A 20,973-nucleotide genomic window follows, 5' to 3' on the forward strand; every position below is an offset into this window, starting at 1 on the left:
GTGCTTGTCTTCTACCGACCTTGGGTTGGCCAATATTTTGTGAACGAAGTTCGATGGATGGAAATTGCAAATGCCTTGTGTATCTTTTTCAATGAAGAGCCTTGCAACATTTGTTCTCCACCAAGCTGCTGTTACTCCTTGTCACTCTTGCAGTCAGAAATGCAGCAAACTCATTGGCTGGTTGGGAACATGTAACCAAAGACGCTTTGTTCACCAATTGCGATATAAAATAGATAAATAGGTTTTCTTGACCGAGGCTGAGCTGAGGTTAAAGAGTAACTACTAAGTTGGTACGTTAACAACTCGATTTTAGTCGGGATTTGGTCATCTTCACATTTGCTCAACAAATGACATTCGTATTTTGATTACAAAAGAAAATAAATTATACTAAGGGACATAATTACGAAGTGAAGATTACATTGATCAAAGGGAGACAACTTTGTGGATTCTTTATTTTCGACGTAAACAGTTTTTGAGATGGAGTTAAAATCTTAATTCAACTCGGATCGAAAGAAGTCTATAATTTAAAGGCATTCAAGCAATGACCATCTTGTCTTTTTGTTATTATTTTCGAGAACTGTGTAACCATAAATCACATTATTCAATGTGTCAATTTTTAAAATTGTAGGGTGGTTTGAGGGAGATTTGGCGACTGCCTCTAGCTTTGTAATCTTTTCGTGAAGATTTTCGTTGCAGAGAAAGGAAACGTGATTTTAATGGTTTTCGTAGAGGCACTAGCTATGTAAATGAAATGAGAGTTTTACAGTATTTGGTGGCGTATAAGACGCACTTTTGCATAAGACAAGCCCCTACTTATGTAGAAAATCATTATATTTTGTGGGATGAGTTGGGGAGACAAATTACATCCATAATAAAGTTGCATTTGGCGCATACCAATTCTTTGTTACATTTAAGAATTTAAAAAAAAGCGTGTCTCATACACCGACTTATACGGTAACTGAGAATCGAAACAGGGTAGTGGATTTGGTTCAGCGAGAACTTACCTAAAATTAATTATACACAATGTATAATTGGCGAAATGTCGATATACTGATCGAAAAATCGCAGCTTCACATCCTGCAACGCTGTAAATCCAGTTGAACCAATAAATGCAGGATTTATCTCCCTGCTAGCGATATAAGTATGACTGCATTTCGTATCAAAAACCAATATGAGTTTCTCTTATGATATCTACTGCAATGTACTCACAAAAAATCCACATTTACGTGGGATAAACATTGCCCCTCGGTATTGATAGTCTCTGTCGCTAATATATACTTTTAACAAGCACAATGTGAAATGTATTGTCGAAACATGAGCCAAGGAGAGTTCTTCTATGTGGCTTCTTGATCAGTTAGAAATAGCAGTCAAATCTCACTCAATTTACAACCTACCGCCATAAATGTAGAAGTGCGAAGATTAGAAAACGTCTTTGTCAGTCAAAATTGACCATGCATCTGAAGGTCTGGATAAGACTTTTTTTTCAACAACAACCTTCCCTGAAAGTTGTTAGTGCTTGAACTTAGAGGAAGAGAACAGACACCGCAAAGTAGTCATCCGATTCACTACTTTAACCTTGTTGGAGTTATTAGTTATGCGTACAAGCTTGCGTCTACCCACTCGAGATAATAGGTGAATAACTTAAGTGCTGCACAGTCAATCAAATCCGGTGTATATGGTCGTCGAAGAGTTTCCTAACTATGCATTCATTCCTGGAGAATATAAATTTTGATGTACAAACAGATTGATGCTTAACGTTGAAATCCTTTTGATCAATCAGGGCCTAACTAGAGCTACACAACAGCAGCCGGAAGATTATTCTGCTGGTTTGCAATACATTGTTTAAATTAATATACAGAGGGTACACTCCACCAAAGCGGACTGGCGGATTTTCGGAATATTTGTCACATACACATAAGTCAGAATTTCTGGTTTTTGTTTTTTATAAATTTTTCCAAAACACTGGGTAAAGAGCTTTAAAAAAGAAAACTCCGAACAGCAGCCGCCACCCAGAATTTTTTTCGTCTTTTTTTCATCATGTTATATAGTATTCCAAATTCTGAAACACTTGTAATCAATATTTTCAGAGAGAAAAAAAAATTCCTAAACCTTCTCCTCGCCCTTCATCACTCTTTTCTCAGGTCAGGCGCCGTTGCAGCATCCAGTATCTGTTCGTGTCATTCCAGGCAACTCTCCGAACTGTGTCCCAGTCAGTTCTCATCTCTGTGAAACACTTCCTTTCTCGTCTGCTGTGACCACGAGGCATTTGACTGACCAACACGAACCACATTTTACGATCAGAATTAATTATTTTTTTGTCCTTTCCACTCTCTGAAACGCGACTGATACTTGTAATTTGCATTAAAAAAATGTTTTACAGATACTTCTTTCAAAATTCCAGTATTGTTTTTCACACAGCCACTTCAGAACATTTTCCCGCCACTGATGCGCACACATTTATTTCAAAACAAAATCTACAAAAAGTCAGTTGTGTAAAATACTCGGCGATCTATCGATACCAGTCCGAAATATCGGCCTTTTCCGTAAAAAGTGTCTTCTAAGAGGACTGTTTCGTTGGCAGGAAAAGTGAAGTTTCTTCATATGAAAATAGCTCCCACTTCTTTACTTTAACCATAGAAGAACAATTTGGTCGAAATTCTGTTTTAAGCACCACATATAACCCCTCATAACTTTATTTTTTGTAATTTTTCAGAAATCGTTTTGTAAATTTGTGTTCTACACACGAGAATTCATACGATTATGCAAAAAAAAAAAAGTGATTTAAGGGTGATTTAGCTGTTGTTTTAGCATATCACACAACCACCTTATACCTACCTTCCTCGTTTCTGTGTCACTGTGACATGTATTGATATTTTTCAATATTTTTCTCCCCATAAACGCATTTAATGGAATGATGATGCACCCAAGGACGGTCCATTGCTAGGATTTAAGCAAAAAATTCGGACCGTCCATATTTTAAACTCTGATTAAAAAAATTGAAAAGAAGTGAAACTTTTAGGATTTAAGGGTGGGAGGGATTAACCATGAATTCTTTTCATAATCGTATGAATTCTCGTGCGTAGAACACAAATTCGCAAAATTTTTCTGAAAATACCCCCCCCCCCAAATGTAGGAGGGGTTGTGGAGTTCTTAAACCAGATTTCTGTCCAATTTAGTTATGTTAACACCAGTCGAATAGCTATGGGGGTCCACCAGAGTAAAAGAGTAGTTAAAAAGGGGTCCATAGGCAAAAATGGTTGAGAATCATTGGTCTGCAGTGGTTTGCGAGCTGGCAAACGGGGGTTAGGGTTAGGGTTAGGGCAGGACAGAGGACTCGGAAAATTAACACGACCAATCTCACAGGATCTGGAAACTCAACGTTAACACCCGGTCACAAAAATGAAAAAAAAAAGTGTAATAGGTGTAAAACAACATGTAGGAAACGAATATGAAAAAATAAATGCGCGCTGGCGAACGTGGGGAGAGGGGGTCTGAAGGAGGACCAGGACAATTCACACGATCCGATTTTTTCCCTAAAGAAAATGGATATTCTTCCCAACCACATGGTTCCGGGTTCAGTCCCACTGCGTGGCACCTTGGGCAAATGAATTTTCCGAGTCCTCTCCTCCGCCCCCCCCCGTTCGCCAGCGCGCATTTTTTTTTCCATATTCATTTATTTTTTGTTGTTTTAAACCTATTGCGCTATTTTCTTTTCATTTTTGTGACTGGATCGTATGAATTATCCCAGTCCGCACTCCACCCACCCCTTACAGTAATTGATAAAAAAATGTGTATACTGGGTGTAAAATAATGTGTAGTAAACAAATATGAAGAAAAAAAAAGTTTCGCTGACGAACGGGGAAGTGGTGAGAGGACTTGGAACATTCCCGATGTGAATTTTCCGAGTCATCTCCCCCGCCCCCTCGTTCGCCGGCGCGCAATTTTTTTCATATTCGTTTACTACATGTTGTTTTACACCTATTGCACTATTTTTTTTTTGCTCGGGTCAAACACTGGAGTTTGACGTGAAGTTGATCTGAACAGGATTTGAGCTAGACCGTAAAAAGCAAAAACAAACTTATTTTAATACTACAAATACTGCAAACCGCTAAACATAATGAGAAGGAAACTCAGTTTGAAGTAAATCCATAGGGCAAGTTCTTGCCGTGGCCGAGCGATATACACAACAGTTCAGGGAAATATCATCCCAAGATTCCGAGTTCAATCCCTACTAAAGGTGGCATTTCAAAATAGCTGGAGGATACCTAGGAGTCATGATGTAGGTAGGCCTCAGCTCCTTTAGAGTGTAAGGAACTAACGGGCTGAAGCATTTGCTTGACGAGCAGTTCTTCCTCTGAAGATTTTTCCTGTTGGCTCGACTTATAGTGAGTTTCCACCTATTATGAGTTATTTCGTTTGTCATTCGATGCAGCAAGATGTGAGGGAGATAACTTCGCACTTAGCTTTACAGCGCATGTGCTGTTTATGTTAGTTTGCCATAGTAGTGTGTGTCTGTTGTCAAGGAAGCCAACGATGAAGGTTCGTTGCTGAGTTTGAAACTTTTATATTTTGATTCACTTTAAAATATTACTTTTCGATTCCTTGTCTCATCCCAATTTTTTTCTGGCATCAATTTAGAGAATACAGTTATTTAATTATTTTAGTAGACTTTGTTTTGATTTGGTTATTGGTATATATAATATTTTAAATCGTGATAATAAATAGTGATTTACCTGTTGCTCTTTCTAAACAGACGCAATGAAACTGAACTGCTACAAATGTCCTTTATAATCTTTTATTGTAGTCTAATTTCTAAAACTCTCTCTCTCTTGTTTCTTCCTTCACTTTATACACGGGGATCGTATGTTTGTGTGTGTGTAAAAGAGATTAATAAATCCACTCAGATATCTAGAAAGCACTCAGTGTTAAACGAACTTGGTTAACTATACCAAATAATCAGATACCAAAAAATTCAAATAGAATTAATATCCAAAGTAATTCCTCGTGTATGACAAATAAATCCAAATATCGCTCTGAAGAATTTGAAGAAATCCAGAGTAATTGACAACAAGAATAGAGAAAATCACATCTTTAATTGATGATTATTCCATACATTACCGACGATCGTTTCTATTGTGCCAGCATATTTAGATGTAGAAAATACCAGTCAAATCAATATATCTGAAGATCTATGCTAACACAATGTTATCAAGGTAACCCAAAACGGGTTAGATTCAAAGTGAACTGAAATAATATCTCCAATACATGAACGTATACAAAAATAACGTTGATATATATATATATATATAGATGTACACGAAGATGCTAAGAGAATGAACGAATTAAGATGAAAAAACTAATGCAATTAAAAAAGTTGGTTTCACTATCACCTGTATTTAATACTCAATGTAGGTAATAGTCAACTTATGAAGTACACTTTAATACATACACTCACTCAATGCACACATACATAAGCTGTATTATGCTCATACATATTTCCAATATATTCTGTATTTGCCCTCCTATACTGCTGGACATCACTCTTTCTCCCTTTATTGAAATCCATTATTCTCTTAACATTTCTATCTTGACTATTCATCACTCATGATCTTTCTTAGAAATTATCCTTCTGTATTACTAACCACCACTTCTGTTCCCTCAGGTCACCGATTATTGACATCCATTACGCTATCTAACTGTCAACTATTTCTACAATTCTAACATTCTCTCTCTCTTTTTCTAGCAAACATGTTGACCATAGGCTATTACTGTCTTTTTATCATTTCATCTTGCTCTAACTGTGTCTCTTTATCATTTCTAGTCCTCTCACCACCATTTAGCCTTCTTCCATACAAGCATCCCAACTCTTTCTGTTTCCTTACTCTTACTTCTTTCTTAGTTCATCTTCTGCGATCATCTTCTCTTCTGTCCACTCTTTTAGGTATGATGCTCTGAACAGACAGAGATAATGTTATGTAGAGAGGATTCTATTGGTTTACAGGTTGAAAGGCAAATTCAGTAGAGCTGATGCCATGAATGAATGCACCCAGAGCATTCTGTTAAATAGTTGGCAAACAAGTAGAAACATTGTCTTGTCAAAGACATAGCAATCTCTTATGTGCCAGTGCCATAATAAAATGCTTTCAATATTCTCTGTAAAGTGGTTGGTGTTTGAAAGACTATAGAAACCTTGGTGCCAAAAATAAAGCACCAACAAGACTTAGTTTTCAAACTGTCTAAGAACACAGTGACTCTGAATAAAAACAGACTTACAGGAAGACCAAGCTTTCCTTGTTAAGAGTTGATTTCAGGGCATTGAACATTGCAAAGGAGATGACAAATACAACAAATGTGGAGTTGTGTTGGAAAGGACATATGCAACCCTTTCAAGCATGGAAAAATAGAGAGGGAAATGATGATATAGTGAAGTTCTCATCAGAGGTGTGTGTATCATTTGACCAATCTCAGGGAAGTAAGCAACCAGTCTGTTTATATACTCATCAAATACAGAAGCTACAAAGAACTGGAGCTTCCAATTTGCATACCACAATTGCTTAACACTTTATTTTAATATCAGCAGAGATCTCAGTTCACACAGTGTCAAGGTATAATATAATATATGTAAACTTATGTAGTAAAAATAGTATCATCACATATTTAACTACATAAGTTTACATATATTATATTATACCTTGACACTGTGTGAACTGAGATCTCTGCTGATATTAAAATAAAGTGTTAAGCAATTGTGGTATGCAAATTGGAAGCTCCAGTTCTTTGTAGCTTCTGTATTTGATGAGTATATAAACAGACTGATTGCTTATTTCCTTGAGATTGGTCAAATGATATAGACACCTCTGATGAGAACTTAACAAGGTTTGAAAACTGACTAAGGTTGTTCATAATTTTTTCAATCTATGGAGAAATAGTTAAATTTTCCATGTTTGTAGTTTTACTACATAGGTTAACACAACACACAAACACAAAACCATATATATATATATATTTGTGACCTGATAGCCAGGTCTAATATAATGTAATAGGACATGCAACTGAAAATTCAAGATATACAAACAGTAATACTTCTATTGTAGAGTATATGGTAAGCAAAAAAAACAAGGATATGTGGGAGGGAAAGTGTTTTGATATTTTCTGAGAGTTTACAGCTGTTTCATAATCTACTCACATCCTTAACTTTGATGCAGAGAAATATTTCTATACATACATGTGTATATATATGCCCCTGGACTGGCTTGTGCGGGTGGCACATAAAAGACACCATTTCGAGCGTGGCCGTTTTCGTGCGGGTGACACGTAAAAGCACCCACTACACTCTCTGAGTGGTTGGCGTTAGGAAGGGCATCCAGCTGTAGAAACTCTGCCAAATCAGACTGGAGCCTGGTGTTGCCATCCGGTTTCACCAGTCCTCAGTCAAATCGTCCAACCCATGCTAGCATGGAAAGCGGACGTTAAACGATGATGATGATGATGATGATATACATATAAGCAATACATTCATACAATGATGTACAGAAGAGAGAAGATTATTCTTTAAGCTGCATTATGGAGTAATCCATCTAAGCTCATTCATTTATACATAATGTAGCATGGATAAAATTGGCAAAAATTAGTAACCCAGATTATAATCAAAACAAGCCAAACAGCTATTAATGTCAAGGGGAGACCTGCATGGAGTAGGTAATGATGGCAGTGATAAACAAAATCAAGCGAATTTTAAAGGGAATGTATGTGTCAACAGTTGGGGTAGGAATAGTCCTGACAGATACTCAGATTACAAAAACTATGAGCACTAAAACATACATGCTTGAAAACCTACAAAATGGTCAGCTTACCAATGTGTACTGGCACTGACTGACAGGAGAACTATTACCTTGTTTGGAAACAGGTGAGTGTTGGCTACAGAAAGGGTATCTGGTTGTAGAAAATGTGCGTCATTGATTTATATCTGACCCATGACAACATGGTAAGTTGATGTTGAACCAATGATCATGCATTTTGAGGACATTAGCATCAATGGTTACAGGTTTTCAACAGGCCAGTCATGGATGTGATATGAAGACTTGTTTGCTGAATTTCTAGTGATAAGGAATGTCTATAACTTGGGTGCTATAAATGCCACACTGGTTTATGTGCTTTCTTGCTGATGCGAATATTTTTCTCAATTTTATAGATACATATGATGGGCTTACACATAATTTCTCTCTACCAAATTTTGTTTATTGGTTCATCAGCTGTGGTGGATGACATTTTCATAAAATGCTATAGAATGACTTAACCCAAAACTGCCTGTTTGTGAAGCAAACTTTTTAACCTCACAGCCATGCCTGCACAATATATTACATGAAGATGACATTTTCAAGGTACCTGTAGTCATCTTGATGTAGCCCTTCTCTTCAATATGTACTTATTGAGGGATTTGAACTCAGTCTACACATTAATGAATTGTTAATATTACAGTGTTCAAGGGCACTGGATTGGCAAAATTCCTTTCAATATTTAGTTAGGACTCTTTATATTCTGTGTTCAAATCTCAAGGAAGTTAACTTTACCTTTCATTCCCCCAGGATTGATTAAATAAAGATATCATCAGTTAGATACTGGGGTTAATGTTAACAATTAACAAGATCCCCCCCCCCACCTCACAAAATTTCAGGCCTTGTTCCCTTATTTGAAACACTTACACAGTGCTCAGTACCTACTTAGGATACGTATGAAGAACATCATGGAATGAGTAATTGATATAGAGAGAAATGCCAGTAACAAGATACTACAAGACCAATCTACTCTGGATTTGGTATTGTATTCTGTTTTCTTTATTGTTAGATATAGTTAGTAGTATTACATTATTTTCAATTTAATCATGAGTTTTTGTTTTTCCTTTTGCTTTTTTTGCAGGATTTATTTTCTATACCAAAAGAACAAACTGGAAACGGGCCCATCCAATTTTGCTGGCAGAGAGTTAATGGAAACTACCTAGTTATTGCTGGGTATATGTTCAAATTTTCCTTCTTTATAAATTTTAGTTACAATTTTACAAAAGCACATTGAAAACAATAATAAATAAATCATTATTTGCATAGTGAATAAATAACAATCTATTATCAGTTGGCAGATTTCAGCATGGCACAGTAAACAGTTTGTTTGCTTGAATTATAAACAAAGCCATTGGTGATTTTCAGATGCATTTATTTGGGCACTTCTGGCTGATGAGACACAACATGCTGAAATACCAGTGTCCTGGAATCTCTTGCACTGATGAATCAAATGTTTTATGAACACATAGTCATCATAAAGGAAGAGCAGTTCTGTGACAAACACAACAGCTGTTAGCATGTTTGCATTTGAATCTGCTGGAATGTATCAAAAGAATGAATATGCAAGTTATCAAATAACATAAATGTTGGCTGTAAAATAGTTTCTGAAAAAAAGTTGTTTAATGACATCGTGATCAAGCAGCCTAATAGCAACATTATTAACTTTAAGATATATATTAAATTTTCTGTTGGTTAGACTTTAAGCTTAGCTTATGAATACTTTTAGAGGTCTTTGATGAGTTATTGCTAATAAGAATATAATTTTTTAGACTCTTAACTCTAATGTTTAAAATTAAATCATTTTTCAGTATTTACATCTACATTCTGTTAAGTGGTTGTCATTAGGAAGGCCATCCAACTGTAGAAACTGTGCCAAAGCAGGCACAGAACATAGCAGAGCCCTCTGGCTTGTCTGATCTTTCAAGCATGGTAAAAAAAAGGGTGTTAAATGATGATGGCAATGACTTTTTGATTGGTTTTGATCTCTGACTGTCATTGAGTGTCTTATTCCTGGATATATATGTTATACTGGACTGGATTTAAATTAGCAACATTTCATTTTGAAACGAATGACTATAATGCTTTTATCCACTGTGTTACTGGCACACTGACCAAAGATGAGGGTAATAGTCTTTGAATAACTTGTTTTGACAAGAGTATTGGTGACTTGCATTAAAAAATATATAAACAAATAGTACTCGTTAGGCATTCATTGGAGAGTAAAGAGACAGTAACATATCCAGGCTGTCACACTGCACTCATTAACCAATCTGTTCCTGTCAAGCCTTCTCCAAACTCGTCTTCCTAACACCCATTCCTCCGCTCTTCTCATGGCAGCACTATCTATGCAGCTGCTGTAGAAATGTACATATTTCATCCCCCTTTTGTGCTACCAGTTATCCTTCTTTTTGGAATTATTTCCTTTGTCACCTATTCCCTATTCTGAAAATCATCCCTTACTACTGTATTTTCCACTGAACACCCTCTCATATCTGCCATTATAGTCCATCACTCATCTTCACTTGTCACTCACTACATTCACCCCTCCAAACCTCTGATCTTAGTCTGTATCACTATGCACCTCTGTCTCACTCCCCCACTCTTCATATCATCACTCTATTTTCTTTCATCTTCCTTCCAAACTGAGAGTGCCATTGACTATGCTTCCACTCATGTTCACCATTCACTGCATTTACCTCTATCCCTATCTCTATCTCTCACTCTTCTTTTACATTCTTGTGAACTTAACCCTCCACCTTTCCTGATCTTCTGTTCCTGTTCTCTCTTATATTCAAGTTGATGGATGATGAATCCATGTAGAAATATGTATCTTACCTATTTCTATGTAATCTAGGATAAGTCTCTCAGTAAATTTTGGCTTGTGTAAAAAAAACATATCTGTGTCTGGGTATTACTTTCTTACATGTGTAAAATTTGAATTTGCCAAGATTCTCTGAATTATTTCTACAAAATCTGATGTTTTTGTTTTTCAGTGTAGATCAAGTTGTACGGATATATGATCGACATGGCGTGCTAAAGAATTCCATAAATCTACAAGGGTAAGAATTACTTTTCTTTTTGAATTTTTTTCTTTTTTTGCTCCCCTTCTGTCAATCTGAGTTACTCTATTTGATATAAAAAACAGTTCTTAAAATTTAAGTTTTTGTGCCTTTAAGAATGGCAATTTCTGGTTTTGGACAGAACCAAACAAGATCCTTACTGAAAGAAGTGACAAGTGTGTTGGAAGGTTATGAAAGAAAGAAATCAAATTCCAACACAGTTCTAATGTCTTTAAAAATGTCTTGCCTGGAACATTAGTTAAAACTCACTTGCATGCAAACTTATTTTACCAATTTTATTTGATCTAATACTTTTGGATTGTGGAAAATAATTATTTCTTGAAGAGAAGGATTAGATTAGTGGAATTGTCATGGAAATTAATCAAGAGATTAGTACAACAAATGCAATGTAGTTAAAATTGTCAGCTTGTTAATTTTTCCGTCAGTATGTGGGATCACAATTGCTACAAAACATCTGTTGATTTTGAAATAGGGTTTTGAAAGAATCCTTTATGTTTATAATTATTATTATGATGTATTTTCAGTAATTTCATGCCAGTTTTCCAATGTACAACCAGGTACCTCTGAGGTTTTGAGGTTTTTTTACAGTATTATTTTTTGGGGTATAATACACTATATTGTGAGGGTTTCTTTTGTAATGTGAGTGTATGTGCTTGACAGACTGCCAGTGTTCTGCGAGAGAAGTTAGGCGAAAGAAGAGTTTGTTGCTGTGTGCAAGAGAGGAGACTGTTCTAGTTTGGTCAAGTGCTGCAGATGAATGCTGACAGCTCCATAAAGAAGTGTTGATCTCTCAATGTGGATGGAACATGCGGAAGTGGGAGACTCAGGAAGACATGGGATGAAGTACTGAAGAACGACCTCAGGAAGCTGAACCTTTCAGGTGAGATGACAAAGGACCGAGATATCTGGCGCCTAACCATACTCAAGAAGACCCATACCCTGCAGCAGAATAGCGAAGACCTTTCCTTCTGGTTGTGTAAAGCACTTGTGGTGGTGCCATTTAAAAGGGGCTGTGTAGTGACACGTAGAAGCACCTGTGAGGCGACTCATAAAAGTGCCTGTGTGGTGTCACGTAAAAGCATTCAGTGGTTGGCATTAGGAAGGGCATTCAGCTGTAGAAACCATGCCAAATCAGACTGGAGTCTGATGCAGCCCCTCAACTTGCCAGCTCTGGTCACACTATCCAACCCATGCTATCATGGACAACGGACGTTAAATAATGATGATGATAATGATGATGATGTTCCCTGTGTTGCTCATTTTTTATGAACAATGTTTCAGTATTGTTATTTGTGTACAATATGTACTGTCAGTTGTTGAACTGAGTCATGTTTAGGAATATTTTTTGGGATTGTGTGCCAAATTATGATATGTGGAGTTGTACTGATACTTTTTTCATGATGTTTTACATCATACACATTGCATCAGTTATTATTTGTATCATTGTTACTCTTACACACCGCATATGGCTTACTTCTATTTTGAGGTCCTTGTATTTTTGTAGCTTTTCAAATTAATTCCATTGGCCGAATAACTGTCTCCTTTCAGAAATACCCTATGAAATTAAAATTTAATGACTCATTTGGGTTTTTTTTCTACCACCAAAGCTTCCAGTCTTGTCATCATTTATTTATCATCTCTCTTTCAAACTGTATACATGCTCTACTACACAAATTCAATGAAAGATCTGATTGTGATGCACCATATAATTTTTCTGTTAGCCCTAAAAAACTTCACTCAGATTTCTTGTTGCTTTCTGACTCTGTCTGTGATTCATTAGTGTATTAAGTTTGTCTGTTGTACCAGTTCTTGCCTGATGCTTGTTTATCCAATTCCTATGAGAGTGTGTTATTCGAGTCATGCTATTAAAATGAAAACTCCTTTCTTAATATGAAGGCTGTACCTAGGATTGTTATTTTTTGGGCTGTGCTGATTTTGCACTCTGATATAGTTTTTATGTTTTTGTTCATATATTTTTCCAACATACACAATGATCCAATTATTATTGGTACTATTTTCCCTTTCATAAACCATATCCTGCTTATTTCAATTTCAAGATCCTTGTATTTTTGCACATAATGACCTCCTTCCAAGCAATATTTTGTTCAGGAAAAGCAGATGTTTATCAAAAATTCAAATAGTTTTGTTCCAAACTTCAATAATTATATCTGAATCGTTTGTCTTCATCTCCTTGTCAATCTGGACAGACATGTTCCACATAACTGCGACCAAATTATCATCATGTACCATTTTTGGCACATGTTTATGCCACTTCTTAACTGTTTTCACTAGTATTTACATAATTATCCAAATAACTATACAACAAATCAATCTAATTAACATACCACAGACAAATCTTTAACAGTGATGTTGGATAGTGAATATAACTGCTGATTCAACATGTCAGAGCAGATAGAAATGATACAGTTAATTGTCTCATTGTACTGATTACATTAGCCTGCACTTAATGTTAGCTTCTTGTTTCACTATTTTCTTATTGTTGTTTGTGGTTAGACATTCATCCTGTACATCTAAAATCAGACTTTCTGATTCTGATTTTAGCTCAGAGCTTTTGAGCTGTTGTTAGCCTTTACTCTGGCTTACTTCTTCCTTTCTGTTGGGGCTTTCAGTGTATCAGCTATGGAGTGTTTTTTTCCTCTCCATTTTTATTTTAGCATATTTTGGAATTCTGTTTTGATTTTGTGTTTTGTTATTTTTAGTAATTTTTGTTGTTTTATCCTTATCTAAATCTATTTTTTTGTTCAGTTAGCCTTCAGCATATACTTCATTATTTATATATATATATATATATATGTATATATAATATATATATATATATATATATATATATATATATATATATATATATATATATATATATATATCATGCTAGCATGGAAGGCAGACGTTAAACAATGATGATGATGATGATGATGATGATGATGATGATGATAAATATATATATATGTATATATATGTATATATATAATTGCACTTGTCAGTTTGTCTTAAGTATTTTTTCATTTTCTACTGTTTTTACTTTTTAACAGTGGTAAAACTGTTCATTTAAATATAGTAAGCCTAAATGTAGAATTTTGACTAACAGTACAAAATACACTGGAGTCTGAGAACTGTAACTGGCCATGTTGCTTGGATGTTGTTTAATCCCAAGTCATTTCTGGGATGTTTTTCTAACATATATATGTTATATATATATGTATGTATGTGCGTGTATATGTTTGTGTGTCTGTGTTTGTCTTCCCCAGCATCGCTTGACAACCGATGCTGGTGTGTTTACGTCCCCATAACTTAGCGGTTTGGCAAAAAGACCGATAGAATAAGTACTAGGCTTACAAAGAATAAGTCCTAGGGTTGATTTGCTCGACTATAAAGGCGGTGCTCTAGCATGGCCACAGTCAAATGACTGAAACGAGTAAAAGAGTAACATCTGAAAGCTGAAGGCCAACAGACGTAGCCTTACACTATCTGTTCACTGTGCTTCTTTCGCAAAAGTACTCAACTCTCGGTGGCTCACTCCGATGGAAATACAAAATGTATCTGTGAATTGAAGATAGTTTGATCACAGCACACCTGACACAGCATTTGGCAGAAGGTTACACATGTATTTCTTGTTACATTTATCTTATTCCTTACTTTGCTTTGATAAAGGATCTGCCTGAAATGTCAATCTGCCGACTGACGTTTATAGCATACATTTAACCCATTAGCATTTAAACCGGCCATATCCAGCCCGAATATTCTACCCATTTTATGTTCAAACTGGTCAGATCCAGCTTCTCACACCTGTCTGACCATGTCATTCTTTAAATAAACAATCACATCATCAAAATCTCGAAGCTATGAAGAAATACATGATGAACTCAGAAGAATGTGAACGAATATGTATTACATTTGACAGAATCATCATCATCATCATCATCATCATTATCATCATTTAATGTCTGTTGTCCATGCTGGCATGGGTTGAATGGTTTGACCAGAGCTGACAAACTGGAATGCTGCACCAGATTCCAGTCTGATTTGGTATGGTTTCTATGGCTGGATGCCCTTCCTAATGCCAATCACTCCAAGAGTGTTATGGGTGCTTTTATGTGCCACTGGCATGGGTGCCATTTGCATGACACCAGTATCTGCTACAGCTGCAATTTTACTTGGCTTGATGAATCTTCTTCTCAAGCACCAGGTAATGCCAAAGGTCTTGGTCCTTCGTCATTGCCTCTGTGAGATCCAACACTTGCTGAATGATAAAGGATTATAGCCTAGTGAATAGTGTACTATTGACTGGGTACAGTTTTTTATGTTATTTTTTTGTTTAAATTTTAGTTCATCAGTTTTTGAATTTTTGTCTACCTGTTGCAACTTTTCACTTTATCTGTCTCTTATTTTCCCTCCTTCTATTTGTGCTATTTCACCTATCAAGTAAGCATCTCAACCTGGACTCAGTCAAAACCAGCAAGGAAGAATCTCATGGTTGCTTGACCTGCTAGAAATAGCAGCCATCAAATTTCTATCAAATCACGCCTTGCTATCTTTAAAAAAGGATAAAGAAGAACATATTTGATAATGTAGTCATCGTCATGATAATGGGGATCACCACCACTGCCACCACTGCCGCTGCCATCGCCACCACTGCCGCTGCCATCGCCACCACTGCCGCTGCCATCGCCACCACTGCCGCTGCCATCGCCACCACTGCCGCTGCCATCGCCACCACTGCCGCTGCCATCGCCACCACTGCCGCTGCCATCGCCACCACTGCCGCTGCCATCGCCACCACTGCCGCTGCCATCGCCACCACTGCCGCTGCCATCGCCACCACTGCTGCTGCCATCGCCACCATCATTTAATGTCCTTTTTCCCTATTTGCATGAGTTGAACAGTTTGGCAGGAGCTGGCAAGCTGGGGGGCTGCACCGGGCTCCAGTTGTCTGTTTTGGCATAATTTCAATGGTTGGATGTCCTTCATAATGCTAACCACTTTACAGAGTGTACTGGATGCTATTTAAGTAGTGCCAGCATGGGTGCTAGTTACGTGATACTGGCATGGATGCCTTTTACATGGCGCCAACAGGGGTGCTTTTTTATGTGGCACTGACATGAGTGCTGTTTTTGTGGTACTTGCATCAGTGCTGATGATCATAACATGAATGTCTTTCAATATAGGTCTGCTCAATCAGGGCTGACTTAGAGGCGAAACAACAACAATCTGGTTTGAATTCTCTCTTGATGCAAATTCATTTTACTTATGCTGCAGATGACTTTGAAAGAGGCATGAGAATGTTACAACTTCCCAGTTTTCCTCTTCTTCATAAAATATATAAATAAACAAATAGACCCTAAAAACAAAATGCAATTGTTTTATTCTATTCTCGATTAAACTGTTACATTTTTTAATTTGATTTTCAGCCAGTGTACTGGAATGGATTGGGATCATGATGGAGATGTTCTTGCCATAATATGTGATAAAGTCAGCACAGTATATCTGTGGATGTCTCACTCCAATGAGATTAGGAATATTGACAGTGGTATGAAGTAAGTATTCATATTAGTGTAAGTATTCATATTAGTGTGTAGACACATACATACTCATATACAAAATGTGTCGTGGTGGTGGTGGTACAAAATATCCTTTACTATCTCATACGTAAGGAAGGTGCAAACACATGCACACTCACAGACACATACACACTCATATACAAAATGTGTTGTGATGGTGGTAGTATAAAATGTCCTTTACTATGTCATATGTATCAAACACACACACACACACATACACGCAGACACATACACACTCATATATAAAATGTGTCGTGGTGGTGGTGGTATAAAATGTCCTTTACTATGTCGTAAGGAAAGCACATACACACTCACAGACACATACTCATATACAAAATGTGTCATTGTTGTTGTCATAGTATAAAATGTCCTTTACTATCTCATACATAACGAAGCACAAACACACACACACTCACAGACACATACACATTATATCCAAAATGTGTCATCATCGTTGTGGTGCTGGTATAAAATATCCTTTACTATGTCATACACATCGAACACGCAAACATACACACACTCACAGACACATACACACTCATACAAAATGTGTCATTTTCGATGTATAAAATGTCCTTTACTATTTCGTACATAAGGAAGGCGCAAACACACACACACTCACAGGCACATATACACTCATATACAAAATGTGTTGTCGTTGTTGTGGTGGTGGTAAAAAATGTCCTTTACCATGTCGCATGTAAGGAAGGTGCAAACACACACACATACACACTCATATACAAAATGTGTCATTGTCATGGTATAAAATGTCCTTTACTATCTTGTACATAATGAACGTGCAAACACACACACACTCACAGATACATACATACTCATATACAAAACGTATATAAAATGTCCTTTACTATAGTTGACTTTTAGATAAAATGTTATATTGTTTTAATCCAAATGAAAATAAAAATTACATGTTGACACTTGCAGGGTTTAATACTATTACTTTGTAAAATTTGATTTGATTTGGTGGAGCTGTTTGAGAATGCATAGGGAACAGACAGACAAAGAATTTTATATATACATATACTAGCTGACGTACCCAGTAATTCCTGAGAAAGCAAAAATTGATGATAATTTATTTTTAAAGCTTGGTAGCAACCCCTAATTTTCTCTTTTTCAACCCCAAATTTCGCATACAATGCTTTCTTAGGAATATGAATAAAATAGGAGGGTGTCTCCCTGAAAATTGAAAACAAAAAATTTTTGATCCCTTTTTTGCATCACCCTAATATATGCATGTATGTATGTATGTATGTATGTATGTATGTATGCATGCAAGCATGCATTGCATGTATGTATATTGGTGTAAGATACAAGCATCATGGAGAAAACAGAAAAACTGGTACTTTATGAAGTCCTTGAGATAGTTTTTTGCACTGAGTTACAGATATTCCTTTGTTATACTTACCAACAGAAATGCTATAAACCAATAATCATCCTTTTGGATATCTGAAACTAGTGATGGCATTGTTAAATATTTCATCATGTCTACCTATGAGAAAACATTACGTTGCTTGAAAACAAGTAAGGATTTGAAACACAAAGGACAGCCAGCTGAGAAAAATGTACTCCAACAAATTGCACCTAAGCCATGCAAGCATGGAAAAGTGAAATTTCAATGATGATCAACACCATAGTTTTTCATCTTTATACTTTCATTGTCTGTCTTACATTTTTAATTAATATTTATGTTCTTTATTTTTCAGAGACCCACTAACATTCTTAGGCTGGTCAAAGAAAGGTCAACTACTAGCAATTGGCACCACGAAAGGCAATTTATTATTGTACAATCACCACACATCAAAGTAATACATCTGTTATTTTGTCATACATTTGCAGGGTTGTTGTTAGCTGTGTTTATAACTGGGCAACTGTCTGTAGGGTTCGTGGGTTACATCTAGAGATGATACAGCTTCCACTCACACAATCACACGTACAGACATATTCAGACACCCTCCCCACAAGCATTCATTTGTTTCTAGTTGACCATCATCTCCTTTTATGCGAATTTTGACTATATCTAATCCTTGACAGTTGTTGATGGGACATATGAATATTTGCTTGAGAGGTAGAATTAATATATTTCTTGTTATTTTGTGAAACATTTGTAAGGTTGTGAAATCAAAATTAAGTATGGATTCTTAGAGTTTCTTATTTCTTTACTGCCCACAAGGGGCTACACACAGAGGGGACAAACAAGGACAGACAAAGGATTAAGTTGATTATATCGACCCCAGTGCGTAACTGGTACTTATTTAATCGACCCTGAAAGGATGAAAGGCAAAGTCAACCTCAGCGGAATTTGAACTCAGAACGTAGCGGCAGATGAAATACCGCTAAGCATTTCGCCCGGCGTGCTAACGTTTCTGCCAGCTTGCTGCCTTATGGATTCTAAGAGTTTCTGTTAAGCAAAATTTCTGTTTGAAATTTCATATCTCTTTTAATACTTTAGCATTAGCATTCAGATTACTCTGTCAAATGTAATGCTTATTTATTTACATTGTTTTGAATTAATTACATATTACCTCATAACTTCGAAATTTCAATGGTGTGATTGTTTATTTTTGGAATAGCGTTGTAGGGGAGGTGTGAGAGGCTAGATCTGGCCAGTTTGAACATAAAACAGATAGAGTATTTGGGCCTGATATGGCCGGTTTAAATGCTAAGGGGTTAATGGATAAAAAGAGAAAAAAAAATTGAACAAGATATTTTATCATTACATTTCATTTTATTTTCATTGTTTATATCTTTATTTCCTTATGTTTTGTTATTTCAGAAAATTACCCATCTTAGGTAAACATTCTAAGAAAATAACAAGTGGGGCATGGAGTTCTGAGAATTTATTAGCTCTGGTTAGTGAGGACAAATATTTGACCATTAGCAATTCTGAGGGAGATACATTGCGGCAGTCTCAGCTTGGAGGTGAACCTACTGCTATACAGTTTTCAGAAATGAAAACTGATGAACGAAGTGCAATGACTGAAGATACAGTAAGTTTATAATGCTTATGAATATTGGTTATTGATTTTTGTATAGGCACAAGCATAGCTGTGTAGTTAAGAAGTTCACTTCCCAACCACGTAGTTTCAAGTTCGGTTCCTCTGTATGCATGACCCTTGAGTATCTTCAGGTCAATGAAAACCTTGTTGAGTGATTTAGTAGATGGAAACTGAAAGCAACCAACAAGAAGGCCTTTTCATGGTTATATGGCCTGCTACATTCTGCTGTCTTAAAAAGGAAAGGGCACAATGAATAATTCAGTACTGCCTTCGAAACGCGGAGTAGATGGAACAGGGACAACTGAAGAAGGGAAATATTCTTTATGTTGCATGTCTCGTTTTCCTGTTTGTTTTTTCGTTGTTTGAAAAAAAGTTCGTTTTCTGTCTTCGTCTTTATGTTTTCGCTTTTCATTGTGTTTAACGTTTTTTGTGATGTCCTGTACCCATATATACATGTATGTATACATATAGATGTAGGTATGTACATATATGTATGGATATATGCATATATTTATATATTATTTATGTTTTATATATATATAGATTCAGATGAATATGGTACTCAAGTTGAGGCGCCAGAATTTAGTACAGCATTATCCATACAATTTCAAAATAAGGTGATTAAAATCAAAATAAGCAACAAGGATATCCAGAGGATATCCTCTGGATATCTTTGTTGCTTATTTTGACTATATATATATATATATATATAAAAATCTGAACATATAACATAGGAGGGTCATACCAGGAATAAATACCTTTGATCATAGATCTGCTTAAACCATACATTTAACAGTAAAAATGTTCTTTTCAACCATAAACCATTTAAATTCTGGCACTAGTTACATCAAGGTCAACTAAAATGTTGAACTTTGAGTGCCTTAATGAACTGCTCTTTTTATAAAGGTCACAAGAAAAAGTGTTGTATCATTGCTGAGTCAATTTAGAGACAGCAATATTTTATTAATTACTGTATTAATAACTATTCTTTTGACCATATTTCAGGTGAGCATTGTCATCTCTCAGCGTTATCTGCTGCTTTACAATATCAACAATCCAGACAACCCCATCGAATTGAGGTTCAACAAATCTTACGGATCCATTATGGCATATTGTTGGTAGGTTGGTTTTAATAATTATTTAGTTATGAGCTTTACTTGATCTTTCAAGTTCCCATTCTTGATGTAGTTACTGTTTTGATATCGAGTGAAAGATTAAGACTAAACAGTAACGTATTTCAGAACTTGGAATCATAATTGTGGCCGATGTCAGTGTCATGTAACAAGCACTTGCGACAGTGACACATAAAAGCATCCATGCCAGTGACATATAAAAACACCTGCACTGGTGGCACATAAAAAGTACCCATTACACTCTTGGAGTGATTGGCGTTAGTAAGGGTGTCCAGCTGTAGAAACCATGCCAAATCAGACTGGAATTGGGTACAGCTCTCTGGCTTACCAGTACT

The 20,973-nt window shown here is 36.1% G+C and overlaps 1 protein-coding gene across 1 annotated transcript in view; it reads left to right on the forward strand.

The window, feature by feature from the left end:
• The first annotated feature begins 4,419 nt into the window (after positions 1-4,419).
• LOC106884413 (WD repeat-containing protein 19) overlaps positions 4,420-20,973 on the forward strand; it is a 131,529-nt gene continuing 114,975 nt past the window's right edge. Inside the window, exons 1-7 of the mRNA XM_014935776.3 lie at positions 4,420-4,539; positions 8,917-9,008; positions 10,829-10,894; positions 16,342-16,467; positions 18,213-18,311; positions 19,283-19,496; positions 20,511-20,623. Of these exons, the coding sequence (XP_014791262.2) occupies positions 4,486-4,539; positions 8,917-9,008; positions 10,829-10,894; positions 16,342-16,467; positions 18,213-18,311; positions 19,283-19,496; positions 20,511-20,623 (764 nt within the window). The 5' untranslated portion in view covers positions 4,420-4,485. The remainder of the gene's footprint in view (positions 4,540-8,916; positions 9,009-10,828; positions 10,895-16,341; positions 16,468-18,212; positions 18,312-19,282; positions 19,497-20,510; positions 20,624-20,973) is intronic.

This window comes from Octopus bimaculoides, chromosome 1 (assembly GCF_046866305.1).
Source record: "Octopus bimaculoides isolate indiv1 chromosome 1, ASM4686630v1, whole genome shotgun sequence".
NCBI classification, from domain to species: domain Eukaryota; kingdom Metazoa; phylum Mollusca; class Cephalopoda; order Octopoda; family Octopodidae; genus Octopus; species Octopus bimaculoides.